General features: G+C 43.5%; 1 protein-coding gene across 8 annotated transcripts in view; it reads left to right on the forward strand.

The window, feature by feature from the left end:
- DGKZ (diacylglycerol kinase zeta) overlaps positions 1 to 21,006 on the forward strand; it is a 182,915-nt gene that overhangs the window by 117,494 nt on the left and 44,415 nt on the right. For 6 of the 8 annotated variants that reach the window (XM_033928412.1, XM_033928413.1, XM_033928417.1 and 3 more), the window contains 8 exons: positions 3,677 to 3,732; positions 9,379 to 9,441; positions 9,627 to 9,700; positions 10,686 to 10,797; positions 10,893 to 11,092; positions 12,242 to 12,342; positions 13,343 to 13,422; positions 19,237 to 19,281. In XM_033928412.1, the coding sequence (XP_033784303.1) occupies positions 3,677 to 3,732; positions 9,379 to 9,441; positions 9,627 to 9,700; positions 10,686 to 10,797; positions 10,893 to 11,092; positions 12,242 to 12,342; positions 13,343 to 13,422; positions 19,237 to 19,281 (731 nt within the window). The remainder of the gene's footprint in view (positions 1 to 3,676; positions 3,733 to 9,378; positions 9,442 to 9,626; positions 9,701 to 10,685; positions 10,798 to 10,892; positions 11,093 to 12,241; positions 12,343 to 13,342; positions 13,423 to 19,236; positions 19,282 to 21,006) is intronic. The other 2 variants (XM_033928414.1, XM_033928410.1) reach the window with 1 other exon arrangement.

The following is a 21,006-nucleotide window of genomic DNA, read 5'->3' on the forward strand; positions in this document are numbered from 1 at the left end:
TGATCGGCTCCGAATCTTATTTACCTGGATGCAGAATAGAAGAACTCTAGATTAGATTAGAGTAAATGCCGCTGAATATAACTTTGGCAGCCAGCCGTCAGGATTTTAACCTGTTATGGCCTTTCCTGCCCAATTACTCTCTTGTGAATATTTCACCTCTTGTTCTTTATTTGGTGGGGGTCTGTGGTGGGGGAATGTAGAATTTCTGCAGATGTGTAGTTTCGCTGTAGGGTTCTAAAGGAAGGGCTGTGGCTCACTGGTTGATCTGCTGTCTCTGCACCCAGAGGTTGAGAGATCAAATCCCGGTGCTGCTCCTTGTGACCCTGGGCAAGTCACTTAATCCTCCAGTGCCCACTGCTTTGAATGTCACTATCCTGTTTCCAACAGTGGCCAAACCAGGCCTGGCAGAAACCGAAAGAGTAGCAACATTCCAGTGCTGAGATTGTGATGTCATAATGTCTCATTCCACCAATGCCTAAGAGCCAACTTTATCAGTGATGTCACAATGGCTGGATTGTCCTGTACTTGGCTCACATAAGAACATAAGAGTTGCCATATAGGAACAGACAGAAGGTCCATCAAACCCTAATATCCTGTTTCCAACAATGGCCAACCCAGGTCCCAAGTACCTGGCAGAAACCCAAAGAATAGCAACATTCCAGAGCTGAGATTGTGATGTCATAATGTCTCATTCCACCAATGCCTAAGAGCCAACTTTATCAGTGATGTCACAATGGCTGGATTGTCCTGTACTTGGCTCACATAAGAACATAAGAGTTGCCATATTGGAACAGACAGAAGGTCCATCAAACCCTAATATCCTGTTTCCAACAATGGCCAACCCAGGTCCCAAGTACCTGGCAGAAACCCAAAGAATAGCAACATTTCAGAGCTGAGATTGTGATGTCATAATGCTTCATTCCACCAATGCCTAAGAGCCAACCTCATCAGTGATGGCTTCATTGTCCTATACTTGACTTACATAAGAATTGCCATACTAGGACAAACTGAAGGTGCGGCTCACTAGTAGAGCTGCTGCCTATGCACCCAGAGGTTGTGAGATCAAGTCCCGGTGCTGCTCCTTGTGACCCTGGGCAAGTCACTTAATCCTCCCGTACCCACCGCTTTGAAGGTAAGCTTTGAAATGCCAAAGCCACAAAAAGGCGGTCTACAAGTCCCCTTTCCCTTAAAGCTATCTGGCTGGTTTGGTTTTCTAAAAGGAGGTCTGTTATTTGTGTCGCTGTGCTCGAGTCCTGGGAGTTCGTGTCCTACAGGTACTGATTATTTTGCATGATTTTGTCTTTGTGCACCTGGAGAATAATTCTGTAACAATAAAGGTGCTGGTTAGGGGTCCTATTCGAGGCCAAGTCTAAAAGAAAAGCTGGCCTCTGCTTATCTGTATAGAACAGTAGTGCAAACGCCTGAAAAAGCACTGACTTTTAAGGTTCAATCACTTTCAGCAGCGCTATTTATTTATTTAAAAAGTATTTATAACCCACCTAGCCACAAATCTAGGCGAGGAACAATGGCCAACTTACATAACAACAAGAAATAATACATATGAAATAAGTAGAGCAAAACTTTAAAAAAAAATCATTAAAACGTATCAAAAGTTAAAATAAGGAACTCCCTCGTGAGCCAAATACGAAATTATCGTGAAAAGGGCACGTTTAGGAAACTACTCAAGATGCAACCAATTGTAGATGTCTTTTTCTAGTCAATAATTGCCCTCCCTGGCAAAGCTGATGAATTGTTCACGACCTTTAACGTGGTTTTAGTTTGTAAATATGATTTTTAAGGATTATTTGTATGTTTGTTATGATGATTTTGCTTTTAAATTATGTATGTAATCCTGTAAACCGTTTAGTTTTAAACCGTATAGAAAATTTTTAAATAAATAAAAAGCCCAGAGTGCAAAAACAAAAAATGCACATGCCCAGTTGCTAGTTCAAACTCACATAAATGCTCATTTCTGTAAGTTACACAGCTTCTTGTGCACGCTTTCCTTGTGTACTCTGCCCAGGCACACTCCCACCATCAAAATATGCACCATTAAATCATGGTACATACGTTTCTGCTAGCCAGTATTTTCCGAGAGGTCATTTACTTGCATAAGTGGCTGAGGTATGTCTTCTTGTTGCCTTAAATTAAGTGGCTCCGTCCCAAATTATCCTCATAATGCCTGGTGGTGGAGGGAGCTGTGTTGCTGTTACTGACGAGAGAGCAGCATTTGAATATTTTTTTTTATCTGGTGAGCAGTAAACAGAAGCCCCTAGTTCTGTTCTGCACTCCAGGTGTGGGTAGTTTCTGCGTGCTTGCTGCAGGTTTCCGGGTCTCGCTGCGTCTTTCTTAGCTAGAAGCCGACGTTTCAGCCGCCACGCTGTGGCTTTCTTCAGGATCTGCTCTGACGTCTGCAGTGTGACTTTGGAAATAGTGGGTTCACTGACCTGATTGGGAACAGGGCAGTCCACCAATTTGAATTTTGGCGGGAAAATCAGTTGGTCAGAAATTTGAATTTTGGCGGGAAAGTCAGTTGGTCAGAAATTTGAATTTTGGCGGGAAAGTCCAAAGAATGGAAAAGTCTCCGGTAGGTTTGAAGAAGTTCTCCCCGTGGAGCTGGGTTAGATGTTCTCTCGGGGGTTTCCGCCACTGGCATAGTTTCTGTGTGTTTGCAGGACTGGAACTGTTTGGGTTAATGACGGTGATGTCTGTAGTCTGGCTGTCATTCTTGGGTTCTGCTGTGCGAGTCGCTGTCTCCTCTCTCTTCCCCACCCTTCCTGTTTATCTCGCTCCTTCTCTTCTCTGCTTCCCCTTTCTGCATTTCTTTGTACATTTTCAGGGGTGGAGTTTGATTTTTAACTTTATTGATTTTGCATACAGTACAAAACAGCATTTCCTCTGTGCCTCAAGCAGTATACAGTGTATATAATTATATATAAGAAGCAGGTTGAAAAACAATTGTATTAAAATTCATGAACAAACAAAGAAAAATCTCAAAACATTTATTATTTTATTTTTAGCATTTTTTCCAATCTGTCCTGGTGGGCTCACACTCTTCTCTAATGTACCTGGGGCAATGGAGAGGATTAAGTCCAGGGTCACAAGGAACAGCATAGGATTATTAATACAAGGAGACAATTTATTTTTTCTTGTATGGCACCGCAAACATGGAACGCCCTCCCTCTTACTTTACGGGAGGAGAAAGACCTTGGAAAATTTAAAACTGAGTTAAAAACTTTCCTTTTTAAAGTTGCCTTTTCTACATAATTTTATACTTCATGAATTATATTTATTTGGTTAAACCTGTTTTAACTATATCCCTTTTGTATTTTCCCTCAATGTTTCTTCTTTACTTTAAAATTGTATTTCATCCCTCCTTTCCTCTTGTTTAACAATGTTCAAATTTTTGAGTATTTTAGCCATTATTTAAAAATTGTATGTATTGTAATGTATTGCATTGTTATTGTTTTTCGTTTTTATATTGTAAATTTTAAATGTACATCGCTTAGAATATCCGATTAAGCGATTTATCAAGTCCCCTAATAAACTTGAAACTTGAAACTTGATTTGAACCCACAACCTCAGGGTGCTGAGACTGTAGCTCTAACCACTGCATCATGCACTCTTCAGCCTCTCATTGGTTTTCTTATTTTCTCTCCTTTCTTTCTCCCCCCAGAGGCAAATCCTGAGAAATTCAATAGTCGGTTTCGAAATAAAATGTTTTACGCTGGGGTAAGTGGTTCTTCCAATGATATCTGTTCCATGCTTTTCTCTGTTTGTAGCTCTTCCAGACTCCTCTCTTCTCCTCCTGTGTGGGGGGGGGGTCCAAGAGGGAGCAATATGTAAAGCAAGAGATTTTGAGCACATGCCCTCCCCAACCAGCACTTTGCCCCCTCCTCACTCCTCGCCCACTCGGTACAGAAGAAGCAGTGCCTGTCTCAGGCTGCCTGCTGCCCTCTTTCTTCTCAGCCTGCATGGTGAATGAGAAACTTGAAATCGTGATTCCCGCCTGTTCATTTTGCGAGATCAGCAGTGGGAAGCGTCTGAGGTGAAACTTGAAGTGGAGCCAGAGACGGCAGCAAGGGCTGAGCTTCTGCCCCACTAGATCTCATTGCTCCAGCCCCGTCTGAACTGTGGTGTGATTCCTGCTGCTGGCTCAATATTTCTATATCCCATCAAACTAACCCAGATAACAATAATTACGCAAAATATTTTTATAGATCTTTTGTAGGCTTGTAATATTCCTTTATGCATTTCATATACAGATCGCATAAGCCATTCTCTTCATAAATATTTCCGTGCAATGCTTTATAATAATTGTGAATCCTTCAAATATAACTTATCTTTTTGAGTTGACCATGACCATGTTTCACAGAATTTTCTTCAGGGTCGAGGCTCGTTGTTTTTACTCTGCGCTCCACGGGAGTTCATGCAGAACTGGCAGTCCTGTGGAGCGCAGAGTAAAAACAACGAGCCTCAACCCTCAAGAAAATTCTGTGAAACATGGTCATGGTCAACTCAAAAAGATAAGTTATATTTGAAGGATTCACAATTATTATAAAGTATTGCACGGAAATATTTATGAAGAGAATGGCTTATGCGATCTGTATATGAAATGCATAAAGGAATAGTACAAGCTTACAGAGGATCTACAAAAATATTTTGCGTAATTATTGTTATCTGGGTTAGTTTGATGGGATATAGAAATATTGAGCCAGCAGCAGGAATGGTCATCTCAAAAAGATAAGTTATATTTGAAGGATTCACAATTATTATAAAGCATTGCAGTAAAATATTTAAAAATGGATCCTATGAACAGAATGGCTTATGCGATCTCTATAGGAAAAACCAAACTATTCCGCTTATACAATGTAAGGGCACTATCCCCAACGGAAGAAAAAGCCCGACTTTACTACAGGAAGGGGCGGTCGGAGCAGACCGCGAATGAGTGAGTCTGCGACTCGCGAACCGTGAATTCGCGGGGGAACACTGTACTCCTTTATGCATTTCATATAGAGATACTAATCTACCACTGGAAAGGTGGAAGCGGATTAAATAAATATGAATAAACCAAACTATTCCGCTTATACAATGTAAGGGCACTATCCCCAACGGAAGAAAAAGCCTCAGGTAAATATTATGGCAGAGCATGAAAATGCTCAAACCTCCTCCACCCACATCATTGGCAAAAAAACTTCCTAGGGGAATGTGTAATGTCCACTACCCTATTTACGCAGGACAAAATGCGTAAGCTGCCTTCAAAATCAGGACATTGGTAAGAGCAAAGAAGCAATGCACGCAATGAATGCGAGTGGAGGAGTGAATAAGCCTTGAGGAAATCGCTATATGCCGTGAAACGTTGGCATATATACAGCATCCCTTAAAACTTCACAATTTTTGAAGGCAGCTTACGCATTTTGTCCTGCGTAAATAGGGTAGTGGACGTTGCCCATTCCCCTCGGAAGTTTTTTTGCCAATGATGTGGGTGGAGGAGGTTTGAGCATTTTCATGCTCTGCCCTAATATTTACCTGAGGCTTTTTCTTCCGTTGGGGATAGTGCCCTTACATTGTATAAGCGGAATAGTTTGGTTTATTCATATTTATTTAATCCGCTTCCACCTTTCCAGTGGTAGATTAGTATCTCTATATGAAATGTAATGTAATGTAATGTAATTTATTTCTTATATACCGCTACATCCGTTAGGTTCTAAGCGGTTTACAGAAAATATACATTAAGATTAGAAATAAGAAAGGTACTTGAAAAATTCCCTTACTGTCCCGAAGGCTCACAATCTAACTAAAGTACCTGGAGGGTAATAGAGAAGTGAAAAGTAGAGTTAGAGGAAAAATAAAAATAAAATAAACATTTTAACAAGACAGCATTGATCTAAATACTTTGGAAGGTAGAAGAGAGGAGAGAAAGGAATAGAAGCAGAAGGGGGAGCCGTTGAACAGTAGAATTTTGGAGAAATTTAAATGATAGAAATAGAACAAAACAAAGACAAAAGGCAAAACAATAGATAAGATTAAAGATAAATCATAAGCTGGAAAGAAAAATAAAATAAAACTTTGTCTTCAATCCACGGTTTCAGCATAAAGGAGTACAGTGTTCCCCCGCGAATTCACGGTTCGCGAGTCGCAGACTCACTCATTCGCGGTCTGCTCCGACCGCCCCTTCCTGTAGTAAAGTCGGGCTACACCAATTAGGAGCTGCGTGTCAAAGCAGCTCCTGATGGGTGTAGCCCGATTTTACTACAGGAAGAGGCGGTCGGAGCAGACCGCGAGTGATTTTCTTCACCCGCCGGCGCTCCAGCTGCCCTCTCCTGCCTCCCCTGCCTTTTGACAGGTGAAAAACCGCCTTTGAGGTTTTTCAAAATTTGCGGGGGTTCCTGGAACAGAACCCCCCGCAAATTTTGGGGGAGTGCTGTATTACAAGCATACAGAGGATCTACAAAAATATTTTGCGTAATTATTGTTATCTGAGTTAGTTTGATGGAATATAGATAATATATATTACCCAGTAGAGTGTTATCCAATAAGTATTGTTATTTGGATCAATATTTCTGGCGGGATAAGGGGGGGGACGCTCTGCCCCGAGCACCATCTTGGTGGGAGTGCCTGCACTCGTCCTCCTCTTCCCCGCCTTCCCCCCCCCCCCGACCACACGCGCTCCCCTTCCCTTCCCCCATACCTAGCTTTAAAGTTCCCGGCGCCAGCAGCGATCCCAACCTGCCGCTCGCACCAGCATCGGCTTTTCTTCTGATGTCACGTCCTGGATCTGCAAGTGACGTCGGAGGAAGAGCCGACGCCAGCAGCAGGTTGGGGTTGATGCTTTCGCCGGGAATGTTAAAGCTGGGGACGGGGGAAGGGGCACAGGGAAACAGCGGATGAGGGTGTCCGGGTGCCTCTCACCCTCGCTACGCCACTGTATGTTGAGCAGGTGCTTTCCGCTCTTGTACAAGAGAACGGGAAGTAGCCTTTTCTCCTCTGCTTTTCTGACAAAAGGGGAAAATGGGATAAGACCTGATATCCTGCCACTCCAAAGCAGTTTACATATGATATATACCTGGGGCAATAGAAGGTTAAGTGGTAGAGAATGACACGGTGACAAAATTCATCACCGTTCCCGTCCCCGCGGATAACCGCGGGAAACCATCTTCATGTCATTCTTTAGGGAGAGAGGGAAGAATCAGAGTACGAATGGCCACAACCACTGACCCGCAAGCTTTGCTTTGAAGAATGCTGAGATTGAGCAGCAACATTCTAGAGCAGAGATTGTGATGTCATAATGCCTCATTCCACCAGTGCCTAAGAGCCAATCACATCAGTGATGTCACAATGGCTTCTTTATCCTTGGCTCACATAAGAATCAGAGTATGAATGGCCACAACCACTGCCCCTCAAGCTTTGCTTTGAAGAATGCTGATATAGAAGGACTGAGGTTGAGTAGCAACATTCCAGAGCTGAGATTGTGATGTCATAATGCCTCATTCCACCAGTGCCTAAGAGCCAACCTCAGCAGTGATGTCACAATGGCTTCATTATCCTAAACTTGGCTCACATAAGAATCAGTATGAATGGGCCCAGCCACTGACCCGCAAGCTTTGCTTTGAAGAATGCTGGTGTAGAAGGACCGAGGTTGAAACAGACACTACAGAATGACAGTCTCTGGTATCCAGAGCAGATACTGTGATGTCATAATGCCTCATTCCACCAGTGCCTAAGAGCCAATCACATCAGTGATGTCACAATGGCTTCATTATCCTAAACTTGGCTCACATAAGAATCAGAGTATGAATGGCCACAACCACTGACCCGCAAGCTTTGCTTTGAAGAATGCTGGTGTAGAAGGACCGAGGTTGAGTAGCAACATTCCAGAGCTGAGATTGTGATGTCATAATGCCTCATTCCACCAGTGCCTAAGAGCCAATCACATCAGTGATGTCACAATGGCTTCATTATCCATGGCTCACATAAGAATCAGAGTACGAATGGCCACAACCACTGACCCGCAAGCTTTGCTTTGAAGAATGCTGAGATTGAGCAGCAACATTCCAGAACTGAGATTGTGATGTCATAATGCCTCATTCCACCAGTGCCTAAGAGCCAATCACATCAGTGATGTCACAATGGCTTCATTATCCTTGGCTCACATAAGAATCAGAGTATGAATGGCCACAACCACTGACCCGCAAGCTTTGCTTTGAAGAATGCTGGTGTAGAAGGACTGAGGTTGAAACAGACACTACAGAATGACAGTCTCTGGTATCCAGAGCAGATATTGTGATGTCATAATGCCTCATTCCACCAGTGCCTAAGAGCCAATCACATCAGTGATGTCACAATGGCTTCATTATCCTTGGCTCACATAAGAATCAGAGTATGAATGGCCACAACCACTGACCCGCAAGCTTTGCTCTGAAGAATGCTGGTGTAGAAGGACCGAGGTTGAAATGGACACTAAAAAATGACATGGGATTATTTCCCGCGGTTATCCGCGGGGACGGGAACGGTGATGAATTTTGTCACCGTGTCATTCTCTATTAAGTGGCTTGCCTAAAGTCGCAAGGAGCTGTAGTGGGAATTGAACCCCGGTTTCCATCTCTGATATCTGGTCTTTCAGCCTCTCCCTGTGATTGTGATGTCACAGTATGTTCCCATAACTACATTTATGAGGTCATTGGCTGACTATATACCCTGAGCTCCTAATGTCGTGTGCTATTTTCAGCCAAACTTGGGAGCTTATGTTTTCAGCTCTAAACTCGTCCTAATTTAGGCTTATGCTCGTAAATTTTGGCCTGCCATTCATTTGCCTAGATTTGAGTTTAATTGAATTTCAGCTGCAGGCTGGGAAGAGTTAAGCTCGTCACTTTTTCCCCCACTTTAAATCTGCCCCTCTTTGCCACCCATTTTTTTTTAATGCTTCTAAATGTAGGAATTTAGTGAAGTTCTGAGTATAAATTTAGACCCTCGGCACTGATAAATTTTCAGAGAGGCCAATTTAGAAGCCTAACTCTCAAAATAGAAGCATAAGCGCTTTGGATATTGGGCCTGTTTTGTGTCTTTGTTGTCATGGCAGGGTCAGAAGGAAAATATGTGTAAAGCCCTTGGGATTCGTGGAGTATCACTGCTTTGTGGTCTGGAATGGCTCTGTTTGATTCCCCACAGCTGGGGGTTTCCCAACTGTCTCTGCAGCTTCAGGGAGGGAACGGCAGTTACAGCCTAATCTTGTATACACTCCAGAGCTGCCAGACAAACAATTACAATCAAAAACTAAAAAGCAAATTGCAAGCAAAAGGCAGAAAGGTCAGGATGGTTCAGGGAACCTGCGTTGCGTTGTCCTGAGAACTCCAGCTCTCTTCTGCTTTCTGTCCTCAGACAGCGTTCTCCGATTTCTTCACTGGAAGTTCCAGGGACCTGGCAAAACACATCAAAGTGGTGGTAAGTGGCGTGGGCGATAGGAGACGCTGAAGGTGAGTTTGGCCTGTGAACTCCAGTGCCATTACCTCTGCGAGAGGCCTGTGTCTTGTGTTGCCGGCAGCGGGTAGTACGAAGGGCTAGGCCTCTCTCGTGTTCAGGGCGATTGAGGCTTGTCTATCAACTAACGTTGGCCCTTTCCTTCTCAGTGCGATGACACCGACCTGACGGCAAAGATTCAGGAGCTGAAGTTGCAGTGCCTGGTCTTTCTGAACATCCCCAGGTGAGATGTGCGCCGAGTGAGTTTATCCAGAGCCTCCTGTTCCCAAGTTTATCCAAGTTTATTAGGTATTTTTGATTTATCGCCTATTCAAAATTCAAGGCGATGTACAAATAAAATGGATGGTAACACACTTGCAATTATTAAATTAAACAAACAATTATCTAAAATACAAATAACACATATAACATTACATTTAAAGGTAATTTAAATAGGTTATAGTGAAACATAAGGAAAAATTATTTAATGGTTACATTCGATAATACAATCACTAATTCGAATTTAAAATATTTAATTAAATTCAGGGAAAAAACAACAGGAAGGGGGACAAAGACAATTGACCTTTTAAGTTATGGTTGCGGAAAGAAAAAAGGAAGAATTAGTTATTAAAGGCGTCAATATATAGAAAACTTTTAAGTTCTGACTTAAATTTTGTTAAGTTTTTTTCCTGTCTTAGGTACAATGGAAGATTGTTCCAAGATTGAGGGGCTGTTATGGAAAAAATAGTGTTACGCCTTGTGTTAATAACTTTTAGTGAGGGAATAGCTAAAAGTTGCTGGTCTTGAGATCTAAGAGATCTAGAGGTAGTATAGGGTATTAAAAGTCTAAATATAAAGGCAGGAGTTTTGTGTTCTAAAGCTTTGAAAATGAGTAAGCATTGTTTAAATACTATTCTATGTGCTACTGGGAGCCAGTGGGCTTTCTTAAGTAGGGGTGTGACATGATCAAATTTTTTAGCCTTATAGATTAATTTAATAGCGGCGTTCTGGATTATTTGTAATCGTTTAATTTCTTTCTGTGACAAGCCTGTAAATAGTGCATTACAGTAGTCTAATTTAGACACTACAAGTGAATGAATTAAGATATTCAATGATTTTGAACATAAAAATTTAGATATCGATCGGATCTGACGAAGTCTATAAAAAGTAGATCTTACGACTTGACTTAACCAAACTTCGCAATTAAAGCCACGTGTTTTGCTTCGCAGATATTGTGCAGGTACAATGCCTTGGGGCAACCCAGGAGAACACCACGACTTCGAACCACAGAGACACGACGACGGCTGCATTGAAGTCATTGGTTTTACTATGGCATCACTGGTAGGCCTTTAATTTCTCTAGCATTCTTCAGAGGTAATAACTGTGTTTATTGCTCAGCATGCCTGGCTACCTTGTGACCTCGTATTTGTTTTTAGGCCGCATTACAGGTCGGAGGACACGGGGAGCGACTGAATCAGTGCCGAGAGGTTGTCCTGACCACTTACAAGTCCATCCCGATGCAGGTGGACGGAGAGCCCTGTAAGCTTGCGCCCTCCGTTGTGAAGATCTCCCTCCGTAACCAGGCCAACATGGTGCAGAAAACCAAGCGCCGCACCTCTGTGCCGCTCCTTAACGAGTACGTATAGGAAAGAGGATTACGCAAGAGTGCTCAGGGCTTCCTTTGCTTGCTGAGGAGAGATGTTCATTGATTTCTGAAGCACAAATAGTGCTCTGCTTTCTCGCTGAGGAAATAAACTTCAGTTGTAATTAGACGAGAAATGAAGAGCCAATGGCAGCTGATGATCACCGTCCATCTTACTTCACCATTCCAGCATCTTTTGGCCCACATAATGTACCTGGGGCAGTGGGGATTAAGTGACTTGCCAGGGTCACAAGGAGCAATGTGAGATTTGAACTCGCAACCTCATGGTGCTGAGGCTGTAGCTCTTAACCACCGCACCACACATTCCCAAATATAATCTGTAATAAATAGTTTAATTTTCTCTTGCAGAAACCTATAATAGACCATCGCTTTCCTCCTCAAGCAGTCTCTAATCTAATCTGTCTGCTAGCACTCAGGCAGAGACAATGGGACATCTTTTTTTTTTTTGGAAGCACCAAACAAGCTGCTCTGTGGCCCTAACCCAGACATGGGCAACTCCGGTCCTCGAGGGTCGGAATCCAATCGGGTTTTCAGGATTTCCCCAATGAATACGCATTGAAAGCAGTGCATGCAAATAGATCTCATGCATACTCATTGGGGAAATCCTGAAAACCCGATTTGGATTCCGGCCCTCGAGGACTGGAGTTGCCTATGCCTAACCCCAAGTTGATGATGCTGAGTTAGGTCCGATTTTAACTCAGAAATCCAAAGATTGCAAAATTGTAGCAAAAATCCATTTATCGTCCTCTGTTCTAGTTTTTTGTTAATAGAGACTGAAATTCTGTCCTGTACAATTCACAGGCGTCTTCCCCTCTTTCAGCGTCACAGCGCAGTTTGTGACGTGTGCTTGTGTAACAGAGTCTCTGGCCTCTATGATCATGACTGATTCTTCTAGGGATGTCGCTCTTCTCTGGGGCAGTCTCGGTTGTCTCCTTGTGCCTCACCTCTCTAGTGAGGTCACATTGCATGTAATAGAGATTCTCCTGGACTGTCGCATCTTCTGCTTTATCTCTCTACTGGTTCTCTGGGCCTAGATTTGAAGTGTTGAAACTCAAGGCAGCTGGCAGAGACCGTCCTGCTTTTGCTGGGCAGTCACGGGGTTTCCTTGCTTCTCTCCTCCAGCCAGCAGCCTGTCCCAGAGAGACTGCGGATCCGTGTGAGTCGTGTCAGCATGCATGATTACGAAACGCTGCACTATGACAAGGAAAAGTTAAAGGAGGCCTGTGAGTATATCATTTTCCCCCTTATGAAGACCACCTCTAACACTCTTTTGCTAAGCTTTGCGCTCAAACGTTCCCTGATGCCAGTACTCCCCTCTCACGCAGCCTTACTCAGTACCTCTCTCACCAAGAGTATTATCTAAGCATCTCCTTTTTCATCTAGCCTCATCCTGTGCTCCTCATTCACCTGCTTTACCATTTTCCTTTCTCTGGAAAAGATTTTGTTCTACGTTAATACCCTTCAAGTATTTGAACTAGACCGCCAACTCTCCAATCTACTGATCACGACACCAGACTACAAAACTTTCAGAAAAGAAATAAAAACCCTGCTATTCAAGAAATCCATCAAGACAAGCTAACGCCGCAGGAAGCGTTTCAATCCCCCGAAGTAACCCGCTCAACTCTGTAACTCTTCTGGAAATGTCCAGATAACCTCTTATGTAATCCGCCTTGAACCGCAAGGTAATGGCGGAATAGAAGTCACTAATGTAATATGATCAGCATATCACAAGCCACCTATAATCTGTGCCACTGCATGCTGGCAAGGAGCAAATTACTTGATCCAGAATGTCTTGCAATCACAAATATATTGGATTACAATGATCGGAATGTACCACCAAGTGCAAACAATCTATGTCTAAAAATACCCTTAGTAGGTTGTCATTGCCTTAATAACAAACATAAATCACCCTGTGTGTCACCCCTTTTTCCCCCTCTCACGTAGTGCCACCCACCTCACTCTCTGCCTCCTCTTTCCTCCAGTACGTCCTCTCTTTTCCAGCCTGCTCTGATGCCTCTTCTCTTGCCTGTAATGTCACTCGATGCATTTGCTCTCGCCCCTCTTCACCTAGTACCTCTCGTCTCGATTGGTCTCACCTGAGATGAGCCTCTTTGTAGGTTTGCGCTGCGGAGCGAAAGGAAGATAAGGGCAGGCCGATTATGGCGTGTAATCGGTGCTGCCTGAGAAGATGTTGCGTTGACGACAGTCTCTCTTCTCTTCTAGCCATCCCACTGGGGCTGGTCGTGGTGCCGGGAGACAGCGATTTAGAAGTGTGTCGAATGCACATCGAGAGACTGCAAGAGGTATGTGCCTGATCGAAAACGCCCGGCTAGTGTCCAGGCGAGCGTGCGATCCCTCCAACATCGCGCATTGGCGCACCTGGCCTTTCCAAGTGATTTTGGTGCCTCTACGCCCAGGGATAATGCTTCAAACGGGCCTTAAAGTTATTCCAAAGAATTTGGCTTGTGTTAACTAAGGGACGAAGTTTTCTGGGTTGGATTCAGGTCAACTCTATGTCTTCTACAAGAGAAAGAAGGCAAGTGTCATTTAGCAGTGAATCTGAGGGAATGAGATTATCTCCAGCACTTAGTGGCATAGGGATGAGGTTTATTCTCGCCCAGCGTGTACAAAACGAATACATTTGAAAACACTACCCCGAGAAAGTTTGCATTTGAGCTCTGGCATGAAGGGAAGGATTAGGCAGGAGGACTCGGTTATGAATGGTACAGGGGAATATTTGTGCTATTTATATCTGCGTTTTCAGCAACAACAAAAAAAACTATAAACCGTAGTGAAATGTCTGGCCTTTCTCTGCTGCATTGTGGGCTTTGTAGTCCTTTGCATACAGAACTGCAAGTCCCACGTGCACTGAGTGAGGTTACAGGTCAATAGAAGCCAGCTGAGCGGGTATGTCGATGGATGCTTTTGAGACGACAGAAAACGAGAGGAAATGACCCATGTTTCCACGGAGAAAATGCCAAACCAAACAAAACAGAAATGTGGAAACAAAGAATATTCAAAGTCTTTGTTCTGTTTCTTCAAGAAAACTTAAAAACACTATCCACATTTGTATTGAACGGACCCGACATGGGCCGTGTTTTGGTAAAACACCTTCCTTAGGGGGTCCTAGAATATTAGGAAACTAATGATGATAATAAAGGAATGTAACTATGTATTAATGTGCCAACTGGATGCTATTTGAACAGAAATAAAGACATGAAAGTATTGGAAACAGTAATTGTAGTGATACAAATTACTGGCCAAATTGTCAGTGATACGAGAGTGACGTAGGACAGTAGAAAAAATTTGCAGATGATACGAAGATATTCAGAGTAGTGAAGACGCAGGAGGATTGCGAAGACCTGCAACATGACATAAATACGCTCGAGAAATGGGCCGCAACATGGCAAATGAGGTTTAACGCGGATAAGTGTAAGGTGATGCATGTCGGTAACAAAAATCTTATACACGAATGCAGGATGTCCGGTGCAGTACTTGGAGAGACCCCCCCAGGAAAGAGATTTGGGAGTACTGGTGAACAAGTCAATGAAGCAGTCCGCACAATGCGCAGCGGCGGCGAAAAGGGCGAACAGAATGCTGGGAATGATTAAGAAGGGGATCGAGAAGAGATCGGAGAAAGTTAGTTGGAACCCAAGCACAGTACCGGGTAAAGCTTTGGATTCTCGCCCAGAAATAGCTAAGAAGAAAAAAAAAAAAATTTAAATTGAATCAGGTTGGGCAGACTGGATGGACCATTCGGGTCTTTATCTGCCGTCATCTACTATGTTACTATGTTACTATGTATGTATGTTATCATGCCGCTGTACCGGGCCATGGTATGCCCTCACCTGGAATACTGGTCGCCGTACATGAAGAAGGCACGGTACTACTCGAAAGGGTCCAGAGAAGAGCGACTAAAATGGTTAAGGGGCTGGAGGAGTTGCCGTACAGTGAGAGATTGGAGAAACTGGGCATCTTCTCCCTTGAAAAGAGGAGACTGAGAGGGGACATGACCAAAACGTTCAAGATAATGAAGGGAATAGACTTAGTAGTTAAGTCCACCCTTTCCAAGGTAGAGAGAACGAGAGGGCACTCTCTAAAGCTGAAAGGGGATAGATTCCGTACAAACGTAAGGAAGTTCTTCTTCACCAAGAGAGTGGTAGAAAACTGGAACGCTCTTCCAGAGGCTATTATAGGGGAAAACACCCTCCAGGGAGTCAAGACAAGGTTGGACATGTTATCCCAGGACAAGCAGGCAGGTATTCTCACTAGTGGGTGACGTCAAGTATGCTTGTGAGATGTCCGCATCGGGGCTCCGTCGGATGACGTCACCCACTAGTGAGAATAGCTGCCTGCTGTCCCTGGATAACAACTGTTACGGTAAGTAACATTGCTTTCCTGCTGAACCAGAACGTACGCAGGTAAGGCTAGACTCAGTTAGGGCGCTGGTCTTTGACCAGAGGGCCGCCGCGTGAGCGGACTGCCGGGCACGATGGACCCCTGGTCTGACCCAGCAGCGGCAGTTCTTACGTGCTTATGCCAAATAGATTAATTTTTTTGACAGCAATGTATGATTTAAAGCTTGCTTGTATTTCTGAATTGATTGAATTTGTGCTCTATCCCTGTTTATAACAGGGACGATTAATGATGTTGTTTAGACATGTCTATGTTATATGTGATAATTAGGGAAATAAGATTTTATGTATGTAATAAGAGAAGAAAAGAATCTAGATAAATTTAAGAGTAAGCTTAAAAGTTTCCTTTTTAATGATGCTTTTAGCGATTAACGATCTTTTATTATCTTATTTTTAGTAATTTTCCCCCCCCCCCTATGTTATTACCCTTTTTTTTTTTTTTAATATGCATTGTAACCATTAATGAACTTTCCTTTTGTTTCTAATTAATGTCCAATAATCTATGTTTATTTTAATATTGTGATTTGTGTTTGTAACAGTATTTATTTATATAATATTTTACCTATGTTTTATAACTATGTGTTTTATTTTGTACATCGCCTTGAATTTTGATATGGCGATTAATCAAACTATTTAATAAACTTGGATAAACTTGGAAACTTGGAAACCGCATAGTTGTATGCGGTATATAAATTTTTAAATAAATATTAAAAGAGCGTACATGTACACTGCGCAAGACAGACCCTAAAAATGACCATGCATGTGCAACCCCTTGATTTTGTGTAGAAAGGCATGAGCGTGCAAAAACCCTTTAAAGAAATTAAAGAAAAAACCTCTTCCATAGAGATGTAGCGTAGCTAACCTCATGAAACCAAAAAGATGTCAGGTCCACAAATGTGGATAGTGTTTTAAGTTTTCTCGAAGAAATAAAACAAAGTCCTTGGAACATTGTTTTCACATTTCTGTTTTGAGCGGATGCATTTGCCCAGTTACCTTTATCCGGCTATGTGGTGGCACTTATCTGCCTGAAAGTGCCCCTGGATATCCGGTTGAAGCCGCCCGGACGAAGTTCGTGCTTTGGGACTGATTTTTGCAGGAGTGGTTTCCACAGATTTCACCAGGGAGCACTTACGATCACATGACCTGGGCCTCCATTTTAAAAGGGCTGCTCTGCCGCGTTTTGTGAATTCTGTGAATAGCGATTTTACCCAAACAGATTTAGTCGGGTGAAGGACAAGGACACATTTTAACTGGGTTAGGTTTCTCCAGCCAGAACCTGATTTTAGCCAGACAAATCTTTTGAATATCCACCTCTTTTAGGAGTCAATTTCAAAGGGTTTAAGTTCCTAACTAGAGAATGACACGGTGACAAAATTCATCACCGTTCCCGTCCCCGCGGATAACCGCGGGAAACCATCTTCATGTCATTCTTTAAGGAGAGAAGAAAGAATCAGAGTATGAATGGCCACAACCACTGACCCACAAGCTTTGCTTTGAAGAATGCTGGTGTAGAAGGACCGAGGTTGAAATAGACACTAGAAAATGACATGGGATTATTTCCCGCGGTTATCCGCGGGGACGGGAACGGTGATGAATTTTGTCACCGTGTCATTCTCTATTCCTAACTTAAGTTAAGAGCTTAAGTTGGCCTCTTTGAAAATTAGAACTTAACACCTTTGTTAACCTAAAATCTGGATGGCTAAAGGGAGGATGATTTTTATTGCATTTATAACCCGCCTGTACGTGTGTAGTTATACAAAAGAAAGTTAGTTGCTTATCCCTGATACTTAGCCCTACATGGGTAATTATAGAAAGCAGGCAGATGTAATGTAATGTAATGTAATTTATTTCTTATATACCGCTATGTAGCCATGTACATGTGTAAATAGCATTCTATAATGTAATAAATGGCTTAAGAGTACTCTTTTTGACTTGATAGGCACAGTTTGCAAGTTCACGCACAGATCGTAAAATATGCAAATTTATGCATGTTAGAGAATGACCTGGGGACAAATTTTTAAAAAATATATATCGTTTTCAGTCGTTACATTATCATAATGAAGAAGGAAAAAAAGGCATCATTAACTAAACATTTACAATAATCAAAACATCCTTTCATAATTCCTTTTCAAGCCCACATTAATGGGGAGATATATTTCATTACAGAGCAAAATTAATAGGGAAAAGAAAGAATAAATTCAAGATCCATCCATTATGGATCTAGATATATTCTTAACTTAATAGGGATAATTATTGTTTCCTCTTATTCTCTAAGTGATCATTAATCATTTCTTCTCTCGAGCAAGTAAAAATTGTTGCAGTTCTATTGGATCCCAAAATACAAATTCAGTGTCTTGTAATTTAACAAGGCACTTACAGGGAAATTTTAAATAAAATGATGCCTCGAGAGCCAAAACCCTAACCTTTAATTTCAGAAATTATTTCCTCCTCAATTGAGTGGCTCTAGAAACATCTGGAAAAATTCTGACCAGGTCTCCACAAAATTTCATTAATGGGGACAAATTTTTTTTTCCCCCGTCCCCGCAAGTTTTGTCCCTGTCTCCACCCCCATTCCTGGAAGCTCTGCCTTAATTGCACAAGCCTTGGACACTTATGATTTTAAAGTTTTTGAGGCTTGTTTAGATGAGGACAGAGCTGTCAGGAAAAGAACTCGTGGGGATGGGACGGGAAAATGAGTTTCCGTGGGGACAGGGAAAAATTTGTCTCCGTGTCATTCTCTAATGCACATATTTGAATAATGTAGGTGTGAATATAGGTGCAGATGTAAATGTCCACTCCTGAGTGCTGGGTGCGATTTCTGCTGCTTAAGCTAATATTTTCTGAAGACACATAGGCACCTATGTTTTCTTTCTAATATAGCATCTTATGAAATTTACCTTATAGACACCTAACATTGGAGCTCTCTCTTCCTAAAGCTTAGTATGCGCTAATGGAATTAGTATACGGTCAGTGTTAAGAAGCTGAGCTTCCTAGCGTTGACGTACACGTTTTCAGATGCTTAAATTTAGGAAGATTTCAGCTGAAAATCACCCTAAAGTTAGCACCAACTTAAGAAACTGAGCATTTTTTTAAATGGGCCTCATAGTACCTGATTCTAACAGAAGGCCAGTTCCATGGTTGGGACATAGTTAAGTGGGGGATGGGAGGGAGACCAACACAAACAGAAGTGTGGAGTCTGATGTTTATTATATCAAGAAGATCATCCACAACTTTGGAGCAGTGAAAATCATCCAGAACTTATAGAAGAATGAAGAGGACCCAACACGGTCAGTGTTTCGACCTTATGTCTTCCTTAGGGGTCCCTTCAAAAGATTGGTGGATGTAACAACCAACGCCCAGCGTCGGCGAGTGCTTTCCTGTAACGTTCCAGGAGGAACACACTCACCGACGCTGGGTGTAGGTTGTTACATCCACCAGTCTTTTGAAGGGACCCCTGAGGAAGACATTAAGGTCGAAACACTGACCATGTTGGGTCCTCTTCATTCATCTATAAGTTATGAATGATCTTCTTGATATAATAAAGTCTGCCTCAGTAACCTCAGACTCCACAGTTCCGTTGTGTTGTACTTCCATTCTACTGTGGATTAAAGGGGTCAACTTTTCGGGTGGGGGGAAGAGACAGAAGGGAGATACAACACACCTTAGCTGCATGTGGCTGAGATAAGCATTCTACAATTACAGGATTTCCCTCTGTGTTCTTCTGCCACGCAGCGTCAGACTTTGAAGGTTTGTAAAATTCTTCAGCCCCCGTCTGTGCTGCTGTTTTGCGCTACCCCCTTGCCCTCTGACCCTGCCTTTTTTCGGCTCGTTGCGCTGTGGTCTTCTTTTGATATCTGTGTTCTGCTGATATGTGCAGTGAGCTTCCTTGAAAGATTACCCGTGCAGTTTCTTTTTATCAAGACAGACTGATCCAGTTCTGGTTTTAACCCACTGCGAGCAGGAAGTACAGTACAGTGGTACCTTGGATTACGAGCATAATCCGTTCCAGGAGCATGCTCGTAATCCAAAATGCTCATTTATCAAAACAAAGTTCCCCATAGAAAATAGTGGCAACAGCAATGATTTGTTCTAGAACCCGGGGTCTATACCTGTCGGGTGCCGGGTGCTGCAGCACTGTCTCCTCCGTCTGCCTCCTCCGTCGGTCATCTGAAGAAGAACCCCACAGTGCCACTTCGGGGGGGGGATGCCAGCCGCCGGAGAACCCCACTGTGTCGCTTCGGGAGGGGGAATGCCAGCGCCGGAGAACCCCACAGTGCCGCTTCGGGGGGGGGGATGCCAGCCGCCGGAGAACCCCACTGTGTCGCTTCGGGAGGGGGGATGCCAGCGCCGGAGAACCCCACAGTGATGCTTCGGGTGGGGGGGGATGCCAGCCGCCAGAGAACCCCACAGTGCCGCTTCAGAGGGATGCCTCCTCCATCGGCCGGCCAGCCCTCCACGTCGGATGCCCACGCAGCCGAGCGCCGCCCCACCCGCACGCCACACACGACACGCACAACGCCGATGATTGATGCTGTGCGAGACAGCACCCGGCCGCGCAGGCCCAGACAGAGGTCCTCCAACCTGCGGAAGGCACCCGATGTAGAAGGCTGGCCGGAAAGACGGAAGAAGAATCCCCCGAAGCGGCGCTTCCTGGGCTGTAAGTGCTCGTTGATCGGGGCAGTGCTCGGTTTGCGAGTCAAAAGTTTGCCGAGTGTTTTGCTCGTCTTGCAAAACACTCGCAAACCAAGATACCACTTTATTAATGTTCCATTCGTGCAGTGAAACAACTGCAGGACTGGGCCATTCTGTCCTAAAAACATGGAGGCCTTATTGACCGTATTTCTGGCATGTCCCGTGCTTGTGTCTTGCTTTTACTGCATCCCACGTATGGTGTGTTCTGGATTTCAATAGCCTTGCTGTATGAAGTGAAGCTCTCATTTATAGGGCTGGGCACAAAAAACGAATAGAAAAGGGGGTCCTAGGCCAGGGCAGGGAAAGGAGGAGTTTTAAAAGCATGGGATGTGACAGGGACCTGCTCTGATGCCACACCGAAATGAGGGGGAGTCGGGGCTAGGTGACAGAGTGAGGTGGGTGGGAAGAAAGGGGCAGTTGCAGCCAAGGGGAGGGTGATCTAGAAAGGAAGAGGTATTACAGCAGAGCTTCCCAAGCTATGGGTGGGGACCCCAAATGGGGTAGCAGAATCTGGGTGTGCTTTCCATAGGTGCATCTTTATTCTACCCTTCCAGTGGGAAGTCACATCACTTTATTTGCTCACAATCATGGGGTCTTGGCCACAAAAAGATTGACGAGCGCTGTATGACAACCTGGCCAAAGCGTGTTTAATGTACGTCTTTAAGAACATAAGAATGTCTGGAGTGGGTCACACCAGTGGTCAATCCAGGTCCCAAGTACCTGGCAAAAACACAAATAGAAGCAACATTCCAGAGCTCAGATTGTGATGTCATAATGCCT

Source organism: Geotrypetes seraphini, chromosome 19 (assembly GCF_902459505.1).
Source record: "Geotrypetes seraphini chromosome 19, aGeoSer1.1, whole genome shotgun sequence".
NCBI classification, from domain to species: Eukaryota; Metazoa; Chordata; class Amphibia; order Gymnophiona; family Dermophiidae; genus Geotrypetes; species Geotrypetes seraphini.